Genomic DNA, 20,493 nt, shown 5'->3' on the forward strand with positions numbered 1-20,493 from the left:
GGATACGTGATACTTTGCTATGGTGGGACAACCTATTTAAGGGACTATCCCTTCAAGTGATTGTATATTGCACCAATTAAGTGCTGCACCCCCTTCACTGGCTCTGCACAGTAGTACTCCCAGGCACCCGACAGTTGTGCTGCTTCATTCTCAATGAAAGGCGACTCAGTGCTGCACCCACTTGTGTGTTGGGGGGGGGGGGGGGGGGGCAGAGATCGGAATCCCCAATGATCATAATGTGGTATTCTAGCTATCAGTCATCCCTTTAAGATAAGAATTATTTATATATCTTTATAAAATAAATGATGGCACAAGTACGAAGGATACTTTAAACTTTTACTGTCCTGTGCTAAGTGCCAGCTTTTTTTTTTTTTTTAAAGCCATCCAACTCTGTGCGATGTCCCCGTCCTTTTTATTGAGCGTATTCTAGGTGACCAACAATCATTTGCCCGCCCCATCTGCTCTGTGTTCAGAGGTTAGCAGCACTACGCCACAAAACAATATTCTCTCTCCAAACTGTTCATTTCCGAGTGTAATTTTAGTATGGATTCTTCTCCACCTTTATAAATGGTACATAGTTTTACTGTGCCTTTGCTCATCCACTGTAACACAACAACTCACCTCCAGAACACACACTGCATCATCAAGAGTTGGGTCAGAGCGACATTGGACACTCACTCTGCTGTGCCCTAAATAGTTGATGGTGCTATACGTCACACGAAAGGAATAACTTCCAATTTGGTTCAGGCCTTTTAAATCATAAATCACATCATCATTAGAAAACTGCCATCTAACCCATTTCACACAGCAAAACAAAAACGTCTTCCTGACTTGCAGTCTGAATACCACGTACCACCATCTAAACTTAAGCCACGACAATGGTTTTTAAACGATTTGACTGTTCACACAATGTACATGCTAAGTAAAAACAGATATCAATGTCTGAAACCTTCAATGAGTTATACCTTCACTTCCAGCTGGTTGAAAATAAAGTCTATAACCACATCATCCTCGAAGCCCAATATTTCTGTCACACGCTTCGTTATCCAAGGTTTTATGACCTCCAGATTTACTTTGCTCATTTCCACCTGAAACAGAAGATATGCCCTTTAAAAAAAGTTTTGCGCTTACACAAAGACATAAGTACTATAAAAGCTAGAAAACTACCAATAACTAGAATGGACATCCCGAGTCACCTGCTCCTACTCAACACAGCGCTGTGGCAGTGAGGAGGAAAAGGAAGCTTAAAGGGGCTGTGTCACTTCAGCAAGTGGCAGTCATCATGTAGAGAAAGTTAATACAAAGGCACTTACTAATGTATCGTGTGTCTATTTTGATTCCTTTGCTGGATGGACTAATTTTTCCATCACATTATACACTGCTTGTTTCTTTGGTTATGACCACCCTGCAATCCAGCAGCGGAGGAAAAAGCGCTAGTCTAGGCTCACTCCCACGGTGCCGGTCACCAGAAAGGCCAGCACTTTTTTATATAGTGGTAAAGCACGACCACCGCTGCTGGATTGCAAGGTGGTCATAACCATGGAAATGGGGAGTGTATAACGCAATCGAAAAATTAATGAAGCCAGCAAAGGAATCAGGTTAATGATGACCTATCCTCAGCCAATCAGCTGTTTCAGGGAGGCACCGAACTCTCCAGAGCTCACCGACTGCCGGCCTTTTCTAAGAGCTGCTTGGAAGGGGTTCCAGGAGTCAGACCCCCACTGATCTGATATTGATGAGCTATCCAGAGGATAGGTCATCAATATAAATTCTCGGATGACCCCTTTAAAGGGGTATTCCCATCACATACAATGGGGGCTAGGATATGCCCCCATTGTATGATAGGTGCGGTTCCTAGAGGTGGGACCTGCACCTACAACGAGAACGGAGCGGGAGAGCTGTGGCTGGAGGAACCCGGATTTCCCAGGGTCCGCCCACCACCAAACGCTGCTCCCATAGAAGTGAATAGGAGCGCACTGGGCACGCGCGGCCCCTGCTCCTATTTATTTCAATTGGGACAGATGGAAATAGCCGAGCCAGCGATATGCCCCCATTGTATGTGATGGTAAAATTAGACTAGACAGGGAAGTCCGATTTAAATGGGACGGCGCAGGCGCGGGATTTGCGGGGCACGGAGGAGACCAAGGATATCAATCACCTTTACAAGGGCGTCAAATTGTGAGAGGACGGAGCCTCTAGGTGCTCAATCAACGCCCCACTAGCACCTAGAGGCTCATTTGCCTATTATAAAAGTCATTATTTAGCGCGAATGGCGGCAGGCAGGGGGAAATAAGTCATAGTGTTATGTTCTGCTGACATTAGCACATCCCTAATGTCAGCCAGCTACATAACGATTTTGCTGATGACAAACCCTTTAATTTAAATCAATTGATCAATACTATGTGCCATTGAGGATTCTTACCTTCTTTTCCAGGCATTCTGCAAACTTAAGCTGCTTCAAGAGCTTCTTCTGCTTGTTGCTGAAACGATTATCCTGCTCCGCACTGGTGCCCTGTGCAACGGAGGAGAAAAGAAAATTCAAAACGGCAGCAAGACAACAGCTGTACTTCAATTACCACATTTTATTTTGGGCAGACCTGGGATTGGGAAGGTAGATTTGTCATCTTCTTTGCCTAAATGGGATGCCCATTTTAAATGTTTTTTAGTGCTAAGAAGCAATCGACTGAAATCTGATGGAATCCGGCAATGCCCCTGAAGTGTACGGACTGCGCTTGTGAGGTCTTATTCACACAACCATGTCCGTCCAATTTTCCATATGTGTTAAAACATAGCACATTCTCATACTTTGAGAGAATCGAATCCACAACAATGAACCAGAATAGGATATGCACAGAGTTTCTCATACTAGGGAAAAGGAGCCATGAAATAAACGGATGTGTGAATAGCACCACTGACTTGTACATTTTTATAACAGAAACGGTGGTGTGAATAAGCTCTTGCACAGACACTAGACAATCAGTGCCTGCAGTATATTCATATCCTGTCACTGGTTGTCCAGGTCAAACTGACCATAAATGCAGATCCGATACGACTATGGAGATACATACCGGCTGTGTAAAAGACATTAAAGAGCGTCTGTCATCCTGAACAACCCTACTAAACCTGGCATATGCTAGAGTTGATCATGCTGATTAAATTGATACCTTTCTTTTGTTTCTAGAGTGAACCGCTGCCGTGATATCTTTAATTTATATGCAAATCAGTTATTTCACACATCAAGGGGCTGGCACCACTATGCTCTATACCAGGGATCAGCAACCTACGGCATTCCAGCTGCTGTGAAACTACAAATCCCAGCATGCACACTTACTAAACTATTCTTTAACTCCTCTAGAAGTGAAGAGGATTCTGGGAGTTGTAGTTTCCGAATAGCTGGAGTGATGGAGGTTGCTGACCCCTGCTCTATACACCCTCTCGTTGAGCTCAGTATCCTCACGGACGCTCCGTGGCTCACAAATAATCATTGGTGGTCCAGTTACTATAGTGTACCCAGTGATTGTGTCCATGTGTTTTAGCAAAATCATGCATCCCACTAGGAATCGCCAATCTTTATTTTCATTAATATAAAAAGATGCATCTCCACAGAATATGCGGTAACTCCTTTTACTGGATTACTTGCGGACTGGGCCGGGTCCTTGCACAAGAAGTCGTCCAGGCGGTGCTGGCGTGTTCTCGCTATTCTCATTCCACAACTTGTGGGACATTGTAATGGCCCCATTTATTATTTCATACAACACAGTGGGGAATAATTCCAAATGGGGTGAAACTGGAAAAGAAAAATGTACTTTTTCCAAAGTTTTTCTTTTCTAGTATTAAAGCGAGATAATAGTTATAAATGTTGTATCGCTGTAATCGTACTGACCCAGAAAATGAAGGGACAGTTTTACCTCATAGAAACAAAACCCATAAAACTTTGGAGGAATTGAGCTTTTCTTTGCATCGCCAAATTCTGACCACTTAACTTTTTAGTTACATGTACTGAGCTTGTCCCAAGCAACCTGTAGTCTTTATTCCTCACTTTCAATTCTTTTGGGAGGTGAAGCAAAGAAAACCAGTGAACCAGCAGATTCTTTTCGGTTACAGTGATCACTGACGGGGATAAATATTTAGATTTTTCACTTTTAGCCAATTTGACATAAAGGGTCCATTCACACGTCCGCAAAAATGGGGCCGAATCCATGCCGCAATTTTGCCGAACAGGCGCGGACCCATTCATTTTGAATGAGGCCAAAATGTGATGTTCGCATCTGCAAAAAAAAAAAAATATAGAACATGTCCTATTCTTGTCCGCAATTGCAGACAAGAAAAGGCATTTTCTATGAGAGTGACGGCGGTGTGCGGTCCGCAAAATGTGGAACATACATTGCCGGTGTCAGTGTTTTGCGGATCCGCAAAACACATACGGACATGTGAATGGACCCTAAATGTTTTCCCAATACCACAATCTAAAAGGTAAAAAAAGAATAATAGAAACACGAAGCACGTAGCCAGTACCACAGAATGTAATACAATCCGCCCAAGTGGAGAATGCCACTCCTTCCTAACGTCTACTCAGAAGATTCACCCAGTTCAGACAGTGTCTTGGTCCTGCCAATGTTTAGCTCTGAATTTCCTTGTCTGATACAGGAGACGCTGCAGAGCCAACTTACCAGAATCAACCTGTCATCCACCCAACATTTACATAGTACCGGCGTTTTGGGACAACAGCGCTGCAAGTTTTTTTTATATTTTTTTATTGTTTCATTTTAATACATGGAGAGTGGAGTGATTAGAATTTTTGTACTTTTCGGTATTCATTAATTAGCTCTCCAGAAGCTCCGAGTTCTGGCGTCTGAAAGTTTGTGGCTGCACAGAAATACAGGCCCAGCATGAGCAGTGACTTGATGGCTAGTTTAGGCCGTACGGTGGATGTGGGTATTCTACCAGCCGTGCCACACGTGGTCCACAAGTCAACTCAAGCGACATGTATGAGCACATGCTTTCCATAAAGCAGTTGAAAACATACATGTACCAGAGGACTTGTGACTAGTTAGTGCCCAATGACTAACAGGCGGCAGACTGCACGAAACTAATAATTTTCCGGACCCATCCACAGCTCATTAGTAAGCAGCACCTTGCCATGTCCTTGGTTCATACAGTGCACAGGCTGGAGACCCACCAGTGGCACCTGACATTTAGGGTTTCTTCCTTCTAGTGTCAATGAAGGACCTTACTAAACGCCACGTCAGCAACCACTCTTACCAGCTCTGTGTTTGGCAGTGTGAGCGCGGATGGACGATAACACCCGATGCCACCCGAGTCATTCCTCCCATGTTCAGTCCGGTTGATTATTTTACTGCGGCTTTACAGACAAAGCACCAGTGCCAACCTCTGAGCCACCGTGCTGCCACACCCCAGATTACACATGGAGCTATGTCACAGACAAGCGGGCATCCTTCATCCTGATGACAGACCCCATCAGCCACCAAATGAGGGACTCCTCACTTATCGGCTGATTGATTATATGGACCAGTTATTGGGAGCGCACGTTCCCTATAATAGGCCCTAGGAGCAGATATTCATGATGCCAAGATAACACACAGTGCTGTACAGATCTCACTATGCCCACAATGCAATTTCCCCATTTCAGGCACACTTGTAGAAAGCCAATTAAAGGGATTGTCTTGTGACCAGCTCACAACAAGGTATTGACCAATCTCCTGCTGTTCTGTACTTTCTTATCCCCCGGGCACAGCGGAAGTGCTTTCTCAGCCAGCCAATCACAGGCCGAGGGAGGTCTGCCCAGTGCAACCTGATTGTATGAGGTCGTAACTACATAGAGGGCCATGTATCCTGCACATCCACAGAAAAGGCTGAATACGCGGCACCTGTCACAGGCATTCCCTCCAGTTCTCTCCCTTTAAATTCACTGGACCCGACCCACAGCTCTCAGACATGCAAGCGAGGAACATACGGTGGATGTTATAGCACATGTGAATGGGGCAGAGACTTCCATAATAACGACACTGCAGCGCCGCTACTATGCAAGTACACACAGAAGAGGCTGAAACTCAGGAGCGCTGTGGCCCCTTCAAACAGCAGATTGGCAGGGGCCCCTGGCAACCTGATATGGATGACCTATGCTGAGGATATTGTATTTGCCTAAAATCCCCTGATGAGTGCTGTAAACGAAACATGCGTGTAGGGATTAGCTACACTAGGGCACAATAGGGCCAAGTAGCAAAAAGGGCAAGGTTCCGGATGGGGGCGTTCTTATTAGAACGGGTGCTCCGTGTTAGGATGCTAGGGCCGAGTCAGAACCGTTATAGGGGCCACCTATCAACCAATACCCCCTGTCCAGCCTTAACTGCTCTTTTCAGTTTATTGGAGTTACTGAACATTCAAGGCGACCAGAGGATCCTGACTTGTACGGTAGGACCATTGGTTGTCTGTAAAGTGCCGCCGCGCAAATTTTTCTTGTGTATATCAAAGGTGCCGCTGCGTACTTTCTTATATCCCTGGTGTCACTATACACTTTCTTTTCTTAAAAGAACATCAAGGGACCATATTCTATATAATAATTAAATAAAAGTTAAGTTTTAAATATAAATCACCATTTACACCCCCATATATAGAAGTTCGAATTTCTGGTGATCAAGTCATCAATTAAACATATAGCTCCCCTTAGCTATATGCTGAGGATAGGCCAACAATATTTAGAAGCAAGAAACCCAGGATATAGTAACTTTTAGGGAGTTTGTCACCTCCAAAGCAAGCATACCGCCATGTAGGGTAGGTGCCCCCAAAACACAACCATACCGTTCTTGTGAAAATACACTGCTCTGAAACTGAGAAATGCTCCTTTCTGCAATGCACCTTGGGTCCCTGTCCTCCATTCAGGGCACCTCGCTTCTGCCAGTAAAGCTGCCCCCTGTCCTCCATTCAGGGCACCTCGCTTCTGCCAGTAAAGCTGCCCCCTGTCCTCCATTCAGGGCACCTCGCTTCTGCCAGTAAAGCTGCCCCCTGTCCTCCATTCAGGGCACCTCGCTTCTGCCAGTAAAGCTGCCCCCTGTCCTCCATTCAGGGCACCTCGCTTCTGCCAGTAAAGCTGCCCCCTGTCCTCCATTCAGGGCACCTCGCTTCTGCCAGTAAAGCTGCCCCCTGTCCTCCATTCAGGGCACCTCGCTTCTGCCAGTAAAGCTGCCCCCTGTCCTCCATTCAGGGCACCTCGCTTCTGCCAGTAAAGCTGCCCCCTGTCCTCCATTCAGGGCACCTCGCTTCTGCCAGTAAAGTTGCCCCCTGTCCTCCATTCAGGGCACCACACTTCTGCCAGTAAAGCTGCCCCCTGTCCTCTATTCAGGGCACCACGCTTCTGCCAGTAAAGCTGCCCCCTCGTTTGACAGTTTCCGAGATTCCAGAACAGAGATCAGCAACCTCCGGCACGCCAACATGCCCCACACTCACTTCTATGTGACTTCTGACAACATTCAAGCAAGTGTGCATTCTGGGAGTGGTAGTTTCACCAGAACTGAAGTGCCAGAGGTTGCCGATGCCTGATGCAGTGCTATTTTGTCCAGCAGAAAGGCGGTACTCATGCTGGAAAACACGCAAACCCCATTGTAGTGGATGGGATCTGTCATTAAACCCCTATAGTGGATGGCACCAGGTGTGTCCAGCATACAATGGGTCCAACAACTCCAGTATTTCTGTTCCTACGCCAGAACAGAATACTGAAATTTTATTGGCTATATGAAACTAGCTTAGACTACTTTCACAAAAGCGCTAATATTTCCCGGTATTGAGATCCGTCATAGGGGCTCAATACCAGAAAGAAAAACGCTTCAGTTTTGTCCTCATTCATTGTCAATGAGTTTGCCCATCCCTGGTCTACAGTCAAGTTCACACTTCTGTTACTTCCATCAGTTATTGCGAGCCAAAACCTGTAGTGAAGCCTGAAGTAAAGTAGAGTGCCTCCGGTTTTTGATCACTATCACTGACCAATTGGAGTGTGAGCTCATAGGGGCCTAAGGAGGATCAGTTACAGTCAGTCCTCATGTAGTGGCAGAACCTCCCCCACTTAGAGGAATACTTGTGCTGGTCCTTAGTGAAGGGATTCCCGGGCATCTGAACATTTGAGATTTTCGGGGGGAGGTGGTAGCTCTGGATTCCCGCTCGGCGTGCAGCACACTACAGCTGCCAGCAGCGGCAATGCGGCAGAGCGTAGACAGGGACCCCCGGGACCCCCACATTCCTGTCCCAGTGCTGGCTTTATTACCACAGCACGGAGCACACGAGGCGCAGTCCTGTCCGTCCAGCGTACCAGAACAGGCCTCGACCTCCGCTCGCAGGCCTCTGCCCGATAACACAAGCGCTACAGGCGCCGGTGTAATCCACAGCCCGTACACGACCCCACGTCCCGCCATAACGTTCCCTGTACCGGCCTCCCCGCCTAGAACACCCCATACTCACGCGGAAGAAGCCCGCGTCCATCTTGCCTCGTTCTCGCCTCCTCACGCAGCTTAGCTCCCCGTTTCCCACAAGGCAGCGAGAGGTAAAAAGGCGGGGTCTCAAGGTCACGTGGTGAATTGGAAACAGGCAGGGAGTGACGTCAGCAGTGAGCAGTAGTAACAGCGACGTTTCGGCCGCCTGTGGGGAGGTGCTGCGGGTAGTCCTGGCTGCCGTGGAAAATAGCCTCAGTGCCACCCAAAGCTTGACTTCACCAGGGTACGAGCCCGCCTTACAAATCACACGTGGCATGTAAAAATAAAATACAGAATGGTGCCTACACTTTGCATAGAAATGGGACCAGCTGAGGGAAGAAGTACTCTAAATGTCACAGATATTTTTAGGCTGACGTTATACTGGAGATGTAACGTAGATAATGTCGCTGTCACCAATGGCGAAAAAAATTACACTGAATGTCACTGATATTTCGAATACGCAAACGTTATATATGAGATGTAGCGTAGGTAATGTTGCTGTCTGCAGCGGCCAAAGAATTGCAAGCTATTTAGCGCAGGTTGCGCTAAAAATATATATTGCTGCCAGATACAACAATAGTCCTTAAAAGGACAAGTTTTAGCAATTCAGTGCAGGTTGCATTAAAAATATATATTGCTGCCACACACAGCACCTCAATTTCCCAAAGACATCACTGGGGTTGTTAAACAGAAAATCTGCAACAAAAAAATGAACCAAAACAACGATAAAGGCCTCATGCGCACGACTCCATTTTGCTGTCCACCAATTCTCATACGGCAAAATACCTGATGTAGTTCGTGGTGGATCCGCATTTTTTGTGGACCCGTTGACTTTTACTTAAGACCCGTGCTATCTATTTGCAGAACGGACATATGGAGGGAGAAAGCACATGGATCGTCTGAGCGCTTTGCGCATCCGTATGTCCATTCCACAAAAAGAATATGTCCGCAAAACGTGGAACACAGACCCATTGAAAACAACAGGTCTAGGAACAAAATGCAGCACACAGAGTGCATCTGTATTTTGTGGATCCGTGATTTGCAGATCACAAAGCAGATATACAGCCAGGTCCATAAATATTGGGACCTCGACACAATTCTAACATTTTTGGCTCTATACACCACCACAATGGATTTGAAATGAAACGAACATGTGCTTTAACTGCAGACTGTCAGCTTTAGGCCTCATGCACACGACAGTATTGCTTTTTCAGTGTTTTGCGGTCCGTCTTTTACGGATCCGTTGTTCCGTTTTTTGTTTCCGTTGTGTTTCCGTTTCCTTTCCGTTTTTCCGTATGCCATATACAGTATACAGTAATTATATAAAATTGGGCTGAGCATCACATTTTCAATAGATGGTTCAGCAAAAACGGAACGGATACGGAGGACATACTGATGCATTTCCGTATGTGTTCCGTTTTTTTGCGGACCCATTGACTTGAATGGAGCCAAGCACCGTGATTTGCGGACAAGAATAGGACATGTTCTATCTTTTCACGGAAATACTGAAATACTGAAACGGAATGCACACTGAGACACTTCAGTATTTTTTGCTGAACCATTGAAATGAATGGTTCAGTATATGTTCCGTATACTGAGCTCAAAAAACGTCCAGTATACTGAACGCAAAATACTGTCGTGTGCATGAGCCCTTAATTTGAGGGTATTTACATCCAAATCAGGTGAACGGTGTAGGAATTACTACAGTTTGCATATGTGCCTCCCACTTGTTAAGGAAGCAAAAGTAATAGGACAATTGGCTTCTCAGCTGTTCCATGGCCAGGTGTGTGTTATTCCCTAACTATCCCAATTACAATGAGCAGATAAAAGGTCCAGAGTTCATTTCAAGTATGCTATTTGCATTTGGAATCTGTTGCTGTCAACTCTCAAGATGAGATCCAAAGAGCTGTCACTATCAGTGAAGCGAGCCATCATTAGGCTAAAAAAACACAACAAACTCATCAGAAAGATAGCAAAAACATTAGGCGTGAACAAAACAACTGTTTGGAACATTCTTAAAAAGAAGGAACGCATCGGTGAGCTCAGCAACACCAAAAGGCCCGGATGACCACGGAAAAAAACGGTGGTGGATGACCGAAGAATTCTTTCCCTGGTGAAGAAAACACCCTTGACAACAGTTGGCCAGATCAAGAACACTCTCCAGGAGGTAGGTGTATGTGTGTCAAAGTCAACAATCAAGAGAAGACTTCACCAGAGTGAATACAGAGGGTTCACCACAAGATGTAAACCATTGGTGAGCCTCAAAAACAGGAAGGCCAGATTAGAGTTTGCCAAACAACATCTAAAAAAGCCTTCACAGTTCTGGAACAACATCCTATGGACAGATGAGACCAAGATCAACTTGTACCAGAGTGATGGGAAGAGAAGATTATGGAGAAGGAAAGGAACTGCTCATGATCCTAAGCATACCACCTCATCAGTGAAGCATGGTGGTGGTAGTGTCATGGCTTGGGCATGTATGGCTGCCAATGGAACTGGTTCTCTTGTGTTTATTGATGATGTGACTGCTGACAAAAGCAGCAGGATGAATTCTGAAGTGTTTCGGGCAATATTATCTGCTCATATTCAGCCAAATTAGCTCATATTTAGCTCATATTCAGCTTCAGAACTCATTGGATGGCGCTTCACAGTGCAGATGGACTCGGACCCAAAGCATCCTGCAAAAGCAACCAAAGAGTTTTTTAAGGGAAAGAAGTGGAATGTTATGCAATGGCCAAGTCAATCACCTGAGCTGAATCCGATTGAGCATGCATTTCACTTGCTGAAGACAAAACTGAAAGAAAAATGCCCCAGAAACAAGCAGGAACTGAAGACAAACCTACAAATGACTACCAGACCGCTTATAGATGAATGTCATTTTATTACATGATTAAATATATTACACAAACATGATTAAAATAATATGGGTGCAGGGAAAAAGCAACATCATCTGGAGGATAAACACAGCGGATACTACGTCCATAAATCGGTCCATCTGTATAATATGATAGAGGATAAAGTGCAAGTGCAAAAAACATGTTCATTCACAATGAAAGGACATTGAACGGTTACCCATGCTGTGCCTCCTCCAGGATGGCGCCAACCCGACGCTCTTTTCGGTGAACCTTCGTCTGAGGGTGGCATCATCACTGGGGGGTTAAATGCAGCAGCGAACCAATCACCACACATACAAAATGGGTAACCGTTCAATGTCCTTTGATTGTGAATGAATATGTTTTTTGCACTTGCACTTTATCCTCTAGCATATTAGATGGACTGATTTAATCATGTTTGTGTAATATATTTAATCATGTAATAAAATGACATTCATTTATAAGCGGTCTGGTAGTCATTTGTAGGTTTTGTATCATGGTGTTTTGCCATAGGTTTATGCTGGTTATTTACTTTTTGAGTAGCAATAGATTCCCTGGTTGGGGCATATATTGGGTTTTAGGAACTGAAGACAGTTGCAGTAGAGGCCTGGCAGAGCATCACCCTCAAATTAAAGCTTACAGTCTGCAGGTAAAGCGCATCTTGTTCGTTTCATTTCAAATCCATTGTGTTGGTGTATAGAGCCAAACATGTTAGAATTGTGTCGAGGTCCCAATATTTATGGACCTGACTGTAGTCATGTGCATGAGGCCAGATAGTGTGGATTTGTGTAAGTTTTATTATGCAGTTTTGTTGCAGATTTCATGAGGCTTTTCTGCATATAAATACACAATGTGGGGGATTTATCAACTGGTGTAAAGGAAAAGTGGCTTAGGCTACTTTCACACTCGCGTTTGGTGCAGATCCGTTTATATTATCTGTAACATAGCCAAGACGGATCAGTCTTGAACACCATTGAAAGTCAATGGAGGGCGGATCCGTTTTCTATTGTGTCAGTGAAAACTGATCCGTCCCCATTGACTTACATTGTGTGCCAGGACGGATCCGTTTGGCTCAGTTTCATCAGACGGACAGCAAAGCGCTGCCTGCAAAGCGGAATGGAGACTGAACGGAGGCAAACTGATGCATTCTGAGCAGATCCTTTTCCATTCAGAATGCATTAGAATGGAAACTGATCCATTTTGGGCCGCTTCTGAGAGCCCTGAACGGATCTCACAAACGGAAAGCCAAAACGCCAGTATAAGAGTAGCCTTGGTTGTCTATAGTAGCCAATCAGATTCCTCATTTCATTTTTCAGAGCTTCTTTGGAAAATGAAAGGTGGAATCTGATTGGTTGCATCTGCCACTCCCTCTCCACTTTGAGTGACAGGGCCAGATGTGATGACATTTTCACTGCCTGGCCCTGTCAATAAAAGTGCAGAGATTACTGCAATGTGGGCACATATGAACAGGGGACCAACACAGATGCCTTCAGCTGCCAAGTGCACATCTACCAGGTCAGCCAGTGTCATAGGTACAAATCTGCTGACTGATGCCCTTTAACTTCACCTCGCCTTTATCTGAGTGGCACTTTGCAGTGGTTAGGCTACTTTCACATCTGTGTTTTCAATTCCAGTTTTGAGATCCGGCAGAAAATCTGAAAACCGGAATTAAACGGATCAGTTTTGTCCCCATTCATTGTCAATGGAGACAACACTGATCAGTATGCTTCCGTTCCGTTTTGTTAAGTTTTAGTGCCGGACACAAAGGCGATGCAAGCTGCAGTTTTGTGTCTGGTTTGCGAAATGGAACAAACCGGATCCGGCATGAAATGGTGCTAGGTCCGTTTATTTATTTTTTTTAGCATTAAAACCAGATCCGGCGCCCATTGACTTAAAATGATTTTTACACCGGATTTAATTTGTTCAGTTTTGATTTAATACAACCGGATCCAGGCTGGATGTATTAAATCGCACGGATCCATTGAATTGTGGTTTTGAGATCCTTTGCCAGATCTCAAAATCTGAATTAACAATAAAGATGTGAAAGTAGCCTAAGGGTCCATCCAGACATCCATAGAACTGCCTATTCTTGTCCGCAATTGCATGTGCTCTCCGCATCCATTCCTGCCCCATTGAGAATGAATGGGTCCGCACCCATTACCGATATCGCGGAATGGATGCGGACCCATTTGCGGACATGTGAATGGACCCTTATGGTGTCCTCACTATGGGTACTATGGACAAGTGACAGATCCTCTTAGCAAAATGGCTTTGGCGTGTGCTGACGAGTTCTGAATATTCATGAGCGCCTAGCTTTCTCAATTCCCTGCTGCTGATTCATATGGAAAAAAAAACTGTTGATCAGAGGCGGGTGGGTGGGGAGCAGCTCGTGAGTATCAGGACTGGCATGTGCATTGGCATGAGCTGGAGCTGTTAGAACCTAGCAACATAAAACTGATGTCAGATTCCCTTTAAACACACCTAGAACATATCCAGGGATCAGCGGCCTCTGGCACTATAGCAGTTATGGAACTACAGCTCCCAGAATCCTCCTTTGACTTCTATGGGAGCTTAACAAGAACAGCCAAGTAAGCCTGCTTGCTGGGAGTTTTAGTTTCACAGAATTTGGAGTGCCAAAGGTTGTTGATCCCTGACGTTCAGCATTGCTATATAGATGTGACTGGGCTGTTATTAGATGAGGATGGCATCCAGGTAATGGATGTATTGCGATTATTGGCCCATTATTCTCAATGTGCAGAACGTCTTGAGTTATAACAGACATCAATCATTGCTTCTATATGTGGATGAAGTGTCACTTGAGATTTGACATTGCTTTTTAATATTTCTACTTTCATTCTCACCCATAGTTATTTCTCTTCAGCCAAAGAGATACAGTTGCAAGAAAAAGTATGTGAACCCTTTGGAATTATATGGATTTCTGCACAAATTGGTCATAAAATGCGATCTGATCTTCATCTAAGTCACAACAATAGACAATCACAGTCTGCTTGAACTAATAACCCACAAAGAATTAAATGTTACCATGTTTTTATTGAATACACCATGTAAACATTCACAGTGCAGGTGGAAAAAGTATGTGAACCCTTGGATTTAATAACTGGTTGAACCTCCTTTGGCAGCAATAACTTCAACCAAACATTTCCTGTAGTTGCAGATCAGACGTGCACAACGGTCAGGAGTAATTCTTGATCATTCCTCTTTACAGAACAGTTTCAGTTCAGCAATATTCTTGGGATGTCTGATGTGAATAGATTTCTTGAGGTCATGCCACAGCATCTCAATCGGGTTGAGGTCAGGACTCTGACTGGGCCGCTCCAGAAGGTGTATTTTCTTCTGTTTAAGCCATTCTGTTGTTGATTTACTTCTATGCTTTGGGTCGTTGTCCTGTTGCAACACCCATCTTCTGTTGAGCTTCAGCTGGTGGACAGATGGCCTTAGGTTCTCCTGCAAAATGTCTTGATAAACTTGGGAATTCATTTTTCCTTTGATAGCAATCCGTACAGGCCCTGACGCAGCAAAGCAGCCCCAGACCATGATGCCCCACCACCATACTTCACAGTTGGGATGAGGTTTTGATGTTGGTGTGCTGTGTCTCTTTTTCTCCACACATAGTGTTGTGTGTTTCTTCCAAACAACTCAACTTTGGTTTCATCTGTCCACAGAATATTTTGCCAGTACTGCTGTGGAACATCCAGGTGCTCTTGTGCAAACTGCAAACGTGCAGCAATGTTTTTTTTGGACAGCAGTCGCTTCCTCTGTGGTATCCTCCCATGAAATCCATTCTTGTTTAGTGTTTTACGTATCGTAGATTCGCTAACAGGGATGTTAGCACATGCCAGAGACTTTTGTAAGTCTTTAGCTGACACTCTAGGATTCTTCTTCACCTCATTGAGCAGTCTGCGCTGTGCTCTTGCAGTCATTTTTACAGGACAGCCACTCCTAGGGAGAGTAGCAGCAGTGCTGAACTTTCTCCATTTATAGACAATTTGTCTTACTGTGGACTGACAAACAGCAAGGCTTTTGGAGATACTTTTATAACCCTTTCCAGCTTTATGCAAGTCAACAATTCTTAATCGTAGGTCTTCTGAGAGCTCTTTTGTGCGAGGCATCATTCACATCAGGCAATGCTTCTTGTGAAAAGCAAACCCAGAACTGGTGTGTGTTTTTTATAGGGCAGGGCAGCTGTAACCAACACCTCCAATCTCATCTCATTGATTGGACTCCAGTTGGCTGACACCTCACTCCAATTAGCTCTTTGAGTGATTAGTGTAGGGGTTCACATACTTTTTCCACCTGCACTGTGAATGTTCACATGGTGTGTTCAATAAAAATATGGTAACATTTCATTCTGTGTGTGTTATTAGTTTAAGCAGACTGTGATTGTCTATTGTTGTGACTTAGGGCTCTTTCACACTTGCGTTGTCCGGATCCGGCGTGTACTCCACTTGCCGGAATTACACGCCGGATCCGGAAAAACGCAAGTGAACTGAAAGCATTTGAAGACGGGTCCGTCTTCAAAATGCGTTCAGTGTTACTATGGCAGCCAGGACGCTATTAAAGTCCTGGTTGCCATAGTAGTAGTGGGGAACCGGGGGAGCAGTATACTTACAGTCCGTGCGGCTCCCGGGGCGCTCCAGAATGACGTCAGAGCGCCCCATGCGCATGGATGACGTGCCATGCGATCACGTCATCCATGCGCGTGGAGCGCCCTGACGTCACTCTGAAGTGCCCCGGGAGCTGCACGGACTGTAAGTATACTGCTCCCCCGCTCCCCACTACACTTTACCATGGCTGCCAGGACTTTAGCGTCTTGGCAGCCATGGTAACCATTTAGAAAAAGCTAAACGTCGGATCCGGCAATGCGCCGAAACGATGTTTAGCTTAAGGCCGGATCCGGATCAATACCTTTCAATGGGCATTCATTACGGATCCGGCCTTGTGGCAAGTGTTCAGGATTTTTGGCCAGAGCAAAAAGCGCAGCATGCTGCGGTATTTTCTCCGGCCAAAAAACGTTCCGGTCCGGAACTGAAGACATCCTGATGCATCCTGAACGGATTTCTCTCCATTCAGAATGCATTAGGATAAAACTGATCAGGATTCTTCCGGCATAGAGCCCCGACGACGGAACTCTATGCCGGAAGAAAAGAACGCACGTGTGAAAGAGCCCTTAGATGAAGATCAGATTACATTTTATGACCAATTTGTGCAGAAATCCATATTATTCCAAAGGGTTCACATACTTTTTCTTGCAACTGTATATCTACACGGCACTGGAACTGCCATGGGCAGAAAAATGGCACCACACTTTTTTGGCAAAGCTAGAAAGTATCATCTTGTTATCCTGCTCATCAAACCCTTGGCCTACTTCCGTTTCATTGATGACATCCTAACAATCTGGACTGACTCTTCACATCAACTAATACAATTCTTTTAACAATTCAATACATTTCATCCCACCATGAACCTGACCCTTAAAGGGGTTTTGTCACTTCAAAGTGTGCAGATACTGCATATGTTTGGAAAATGTAATAAAAAGTTTGTGAAAGAAAAAAAAAAGAAAACCTCCCGGAAATGAGAAGTGCACCGCCCTGAAATGAGTTTTTGCAGGTTGGGATGTCTGCATTACACCTGTCGTGGCCAGAATCGCTGAGTGGCGGTGATCCCATAGAAATGGATAGGATCACCGCGGCAGTCGCAAGAAATCCAGCCATTTCTATGGGATCACCGCTACTCAGTGATCCTGGCTGCGACAGTTTTCGCTTGACCTGTGTTGCCGTGTAGCCCTCGCCTACTGCTACAGGGCTTTAAAGGGTTTCTGTCACTAGAATTTTCAGTATTAAACTGGCTGACATTAGTGATGTGCTAATGTCAGCTGCACCTAACTCTGCTTTTCTAATGATTATCCGTGCCACCATTACTGTAGAATTCGTACTTTTATAATATGTAAATGAGCTTCTAGGAGCAGAGGGGGCATTGCTCCCGCACCTAGAGGCTCCCATCTCCCACCTCAAGTCACGTCTTCCAAGTGTTGATTGACAGGGCCAGGCATCGTTCGCATCCTTCTGCCTGCTCTGTGTCCTGGGGAAATCGCGCGCCATTCTGTATTCTGCGCACTCATTCTTGTCACTTTTTTATTGTAGATTTTGAATATGTTTCTGAAGTAAATGTTGGCGCACAACTTGGGTGCCTGAAGTGCATTTTAACCTCTTTGTAACTAATTTTAAGCTTAACCTCTTAGGGACATAGGGTGTACAGGTATGCCCTGATGTCCCGGTACAGGGCGTACCTGTACGCCCTGTGTATTTCTGATCACCGTCGTGCGGCGGGCAGTGATCGGAACAGAGTGCCTGCTGAAATCATTTAGCAGGCACTCTGTGATAATCCCGTATCGGCGATTGCTGCAAACCGCAGGTCAATTCAGACCTGCGGTTTGCAGCGCTTTCGGAAGTTACGGACCGTGGGGATCAGAAACTTCAAAATGACCTAACTATTCATTTTTAACCCCCCCTAAAGCCCCATTCTTATGTGCCGGCGGGCTGTGCTGGGGGGGCAGGCGGGCTGGCGCGCGATCATTCGCCCACCCCCTCTTTCAGGATGGCCAAGCGGTTAGCAGAGTGTTAGCACATTGCTGACACTCTGCTTGAAATGGCTGACATCCGTGCTCACAGATGTCAGCCGTTTAACCCCTTCCATGCTGCGGTCCGTAGGGACTGCTGTATGGAAGGGGTTAACAGGGAGGAAGCTCCCTCCCTATCCCATCGGGGGCCCCCCTCCGTCCCCATCACCCGCTGCTCTGTTGTGGCAGCGGGTGATGGTTACCATGGCAACCAGGTAGACAAAAAATGGGTTAAGTAGCACTCCAGGTTCCAATTTGGGGACAAACGCCAATAAAAAATATGATGAGATTGTGCCCGCGGATGGGGATCCTGGCTGGGGGTTCCGTCAGGTAACAAAATATAGAGAAATCCACAGCACTCTTAAATTCAGGTGAAAAATCTGGTTACTTTATTAGTAACAGCAGCATACAGATAGCAACGTTTCAACCATCTCTGGTCTTTTTCAAGATATGAAATCACATAGTGGAATGTACCTTAAAATAGTGGGTCAGTGGGTGTGTCCCTTGTTGGGGGTGTGGATGTTACATCACATGATCTAAATCCTGCATCTGGAGTGACTTAGTGAAGCTAATAACACCATCTATACATTTCCTATACATAATAGTGAATGATACTTACTGGTGAAGGAGGGTCCATGTGAAAACTAGCGCTGCATTCAGGATTGAATTTGCGGCAAAATCCGGCGTACTCTGTATCAACATGCGCATGCGCCGAGTCCCCACGCCCACAGGCAGTGTTGGACTGGGGTACCTAGGGCCCACCAGTAAAATGTATTTTGGGGGCCCACCGTGTGGATTCATTTGAATATAATAAATAATTTAACAAGTGTTTTACATGAACATAGTGATGTCGTTCTCACAACCGAAAACGACCGCCAGAAGTACAATCGGGAAATCCCTGGTGTAGTGTGCATCGATGTGTGCGCAATTCCTCCAAAATAACATCACAGAGACGTTCTCAAGTAGGTTCCAATAATGTTCCTCCCTCCCAGCGGCTAGGCGTGGTTTATTTATACCAGAAGATGGGAGGCGGTCTTACAATCATGACCAATGAGGAGACAGGTTATGGTATGAAGTGATTGGCTGGCGAAGATGTGAATGATCACGCGAACTTATGTTCGCGCGTTCACACACATGTTTGCACCCTTTCCGTTGTTGCGCTTATCCTCGTGGATGAAGAAACCCCCGCTCGGCGGTCCCCATCCCTCCCTCCTCGGGCTGGCGCCATGACACTGGTATACTGCAGTAATACCAAGCCGGGCACAAATCAGCTACAGGTCGGGACGACCGGACCATTGTGCGAAAGTCTCTGCGCAGATGCGAATGCGAACGAATCTGCGCATCTCCATAGGATAGATGGCGACCATACGGCGAACAATAATTTTTCCACAACAGTTCCCCCCTTTTTCGCCATATGTCGTCATTTCAGCGGCTTCCTAACACTACAATCACTCAAACCAGACCTCTAAAGGGAATAAACATGTAAAAGGGGGACATGCTACACTACAAATGAACTAACAAGAGGAACCTGGCCTATCATTCTTGGGCCTCTTCGGTTGCTTGACCGCGACGTCCGGTAAGTGTGGTGACAGTGAAAAGTCTCTAAAGTGTCTCTAATAAAGAAATGCCTTCAAAAGGAAGGGTGATTGTCCATGACGGTTCCTTAAAATGCGGTGGTTCTTCTTGGGTTGGTCCTCCTGGAGTAAGAATCCGGTTGCTCCGGGCGATGGTTCTCTGCGATCATAACGTGGTCCTCTGAACGGCTCCTCGCGACTCGATTCATCAAGCAGCAGGTCATTCTCACCGCCACATAGAAAAGAAATAGAAAGCACAGCAGTAACAGGACATACACTCCTATTTCCTTAAGCCATGATCCTATAGAGAACAACATATCACGAAGCCCCCCAGACCTTTAAAGGGGTTCCAACCTTCATCTGCAATCACACGTGCTTGCCCCTGTAACGCCTTAACTCTATCTAGATGGGCCTGAACCTTGTCACCAGTATCTTCCACCCAGGTGCAGCAATCCTCCCCGATGAATTCACAGAAACCCCCCTTTTCAGCTAAAAGATAGTCGAGAGCCATCTTCTCCTGGAGGAGAAGAGTTTTTAACTGTCGCTGTTCGGAGGAGACTTCTCTCATGGCTTCGACTGTCTCGTTGAACATCTCATCCACTATGGTAGAAAATTTGTTCAGCCGCTTCATAAGTTCTATACCCCATCCGGTCCATGCCGGAAACCATGCCCAAGCACGGTCCCCTGCAGAGAACAGCTCCCTCCTAGTCCTTCTTCCCATACTCACCCTCCTCTGCACCATCAGATCCTCGTGGCCATCAGCAATGTAGGAGGCGGGGACTAACCTGACTAAGGAGCATGACCCTCTAGCATTCGTGGGAATGACTCTGTAAGCAGCCTGCCCACACAAGAAGTAATAGGGCCCAGTTAGAGAGACACAAAGGTCATTAGGGTTCCGGTTACGGGAGTTGAGCAACAGCTGGATGGAT

At 45.7% G+C, this 20,493-nt stretch overlaps 1 protein-coding gene across 6 annotated transcripts in view; it reads right to left on the reverse strand.

Annotated features, from left to right (window-relative positions):
• SRRM1 (serine and arginine repetitive matrix 1) overlaps positions 1–8,589 on the reverse strand; it is a 40,871-nt gene extending 32,282 nt beyond the window's left edge. For all 6 annotated transcript variants that reach the window (XM_044286894.1, XM_044286892.1, XM_044286891.1 and 3 more), the window contains exons 1-3: positions 8,470–8,589; positions 2,423–2,512; positions 966–1,088 (exon numbers count right to left, since the gene is read on the reverse strand). In XM_044286894.1, the coding sequence (XP_044142829.1) occupies positions 966–1,088; positions 2,423–2,512; positions 8,470–8,490 (234 nt within the window). In that variant the 5' untranslated portion in view covers positions 8,491–8,589. The remainder of the gene's footprint in view (positions 1–965; positions 1,089–2,422; positions 2,513–8,469) is intronic.
• Between the last annotated feature and the right edge of the window lie 11,904 nt (positions 8,590–20,493).

Source organism: Bufo gargarizans, chromosome 3, assembly GCF_014858855.1.
Source record: "Bufo gargarizans isolate SCDJY-AF-19 chromosome 3, ASM1485885v1, whole genome shotgun sequence".
Lineage (NCBI taxonomy): Eukaryota > Metazoa > Chordata > Amphibia > Anura > Bufonidae > Bufo > Bufo gargarizans.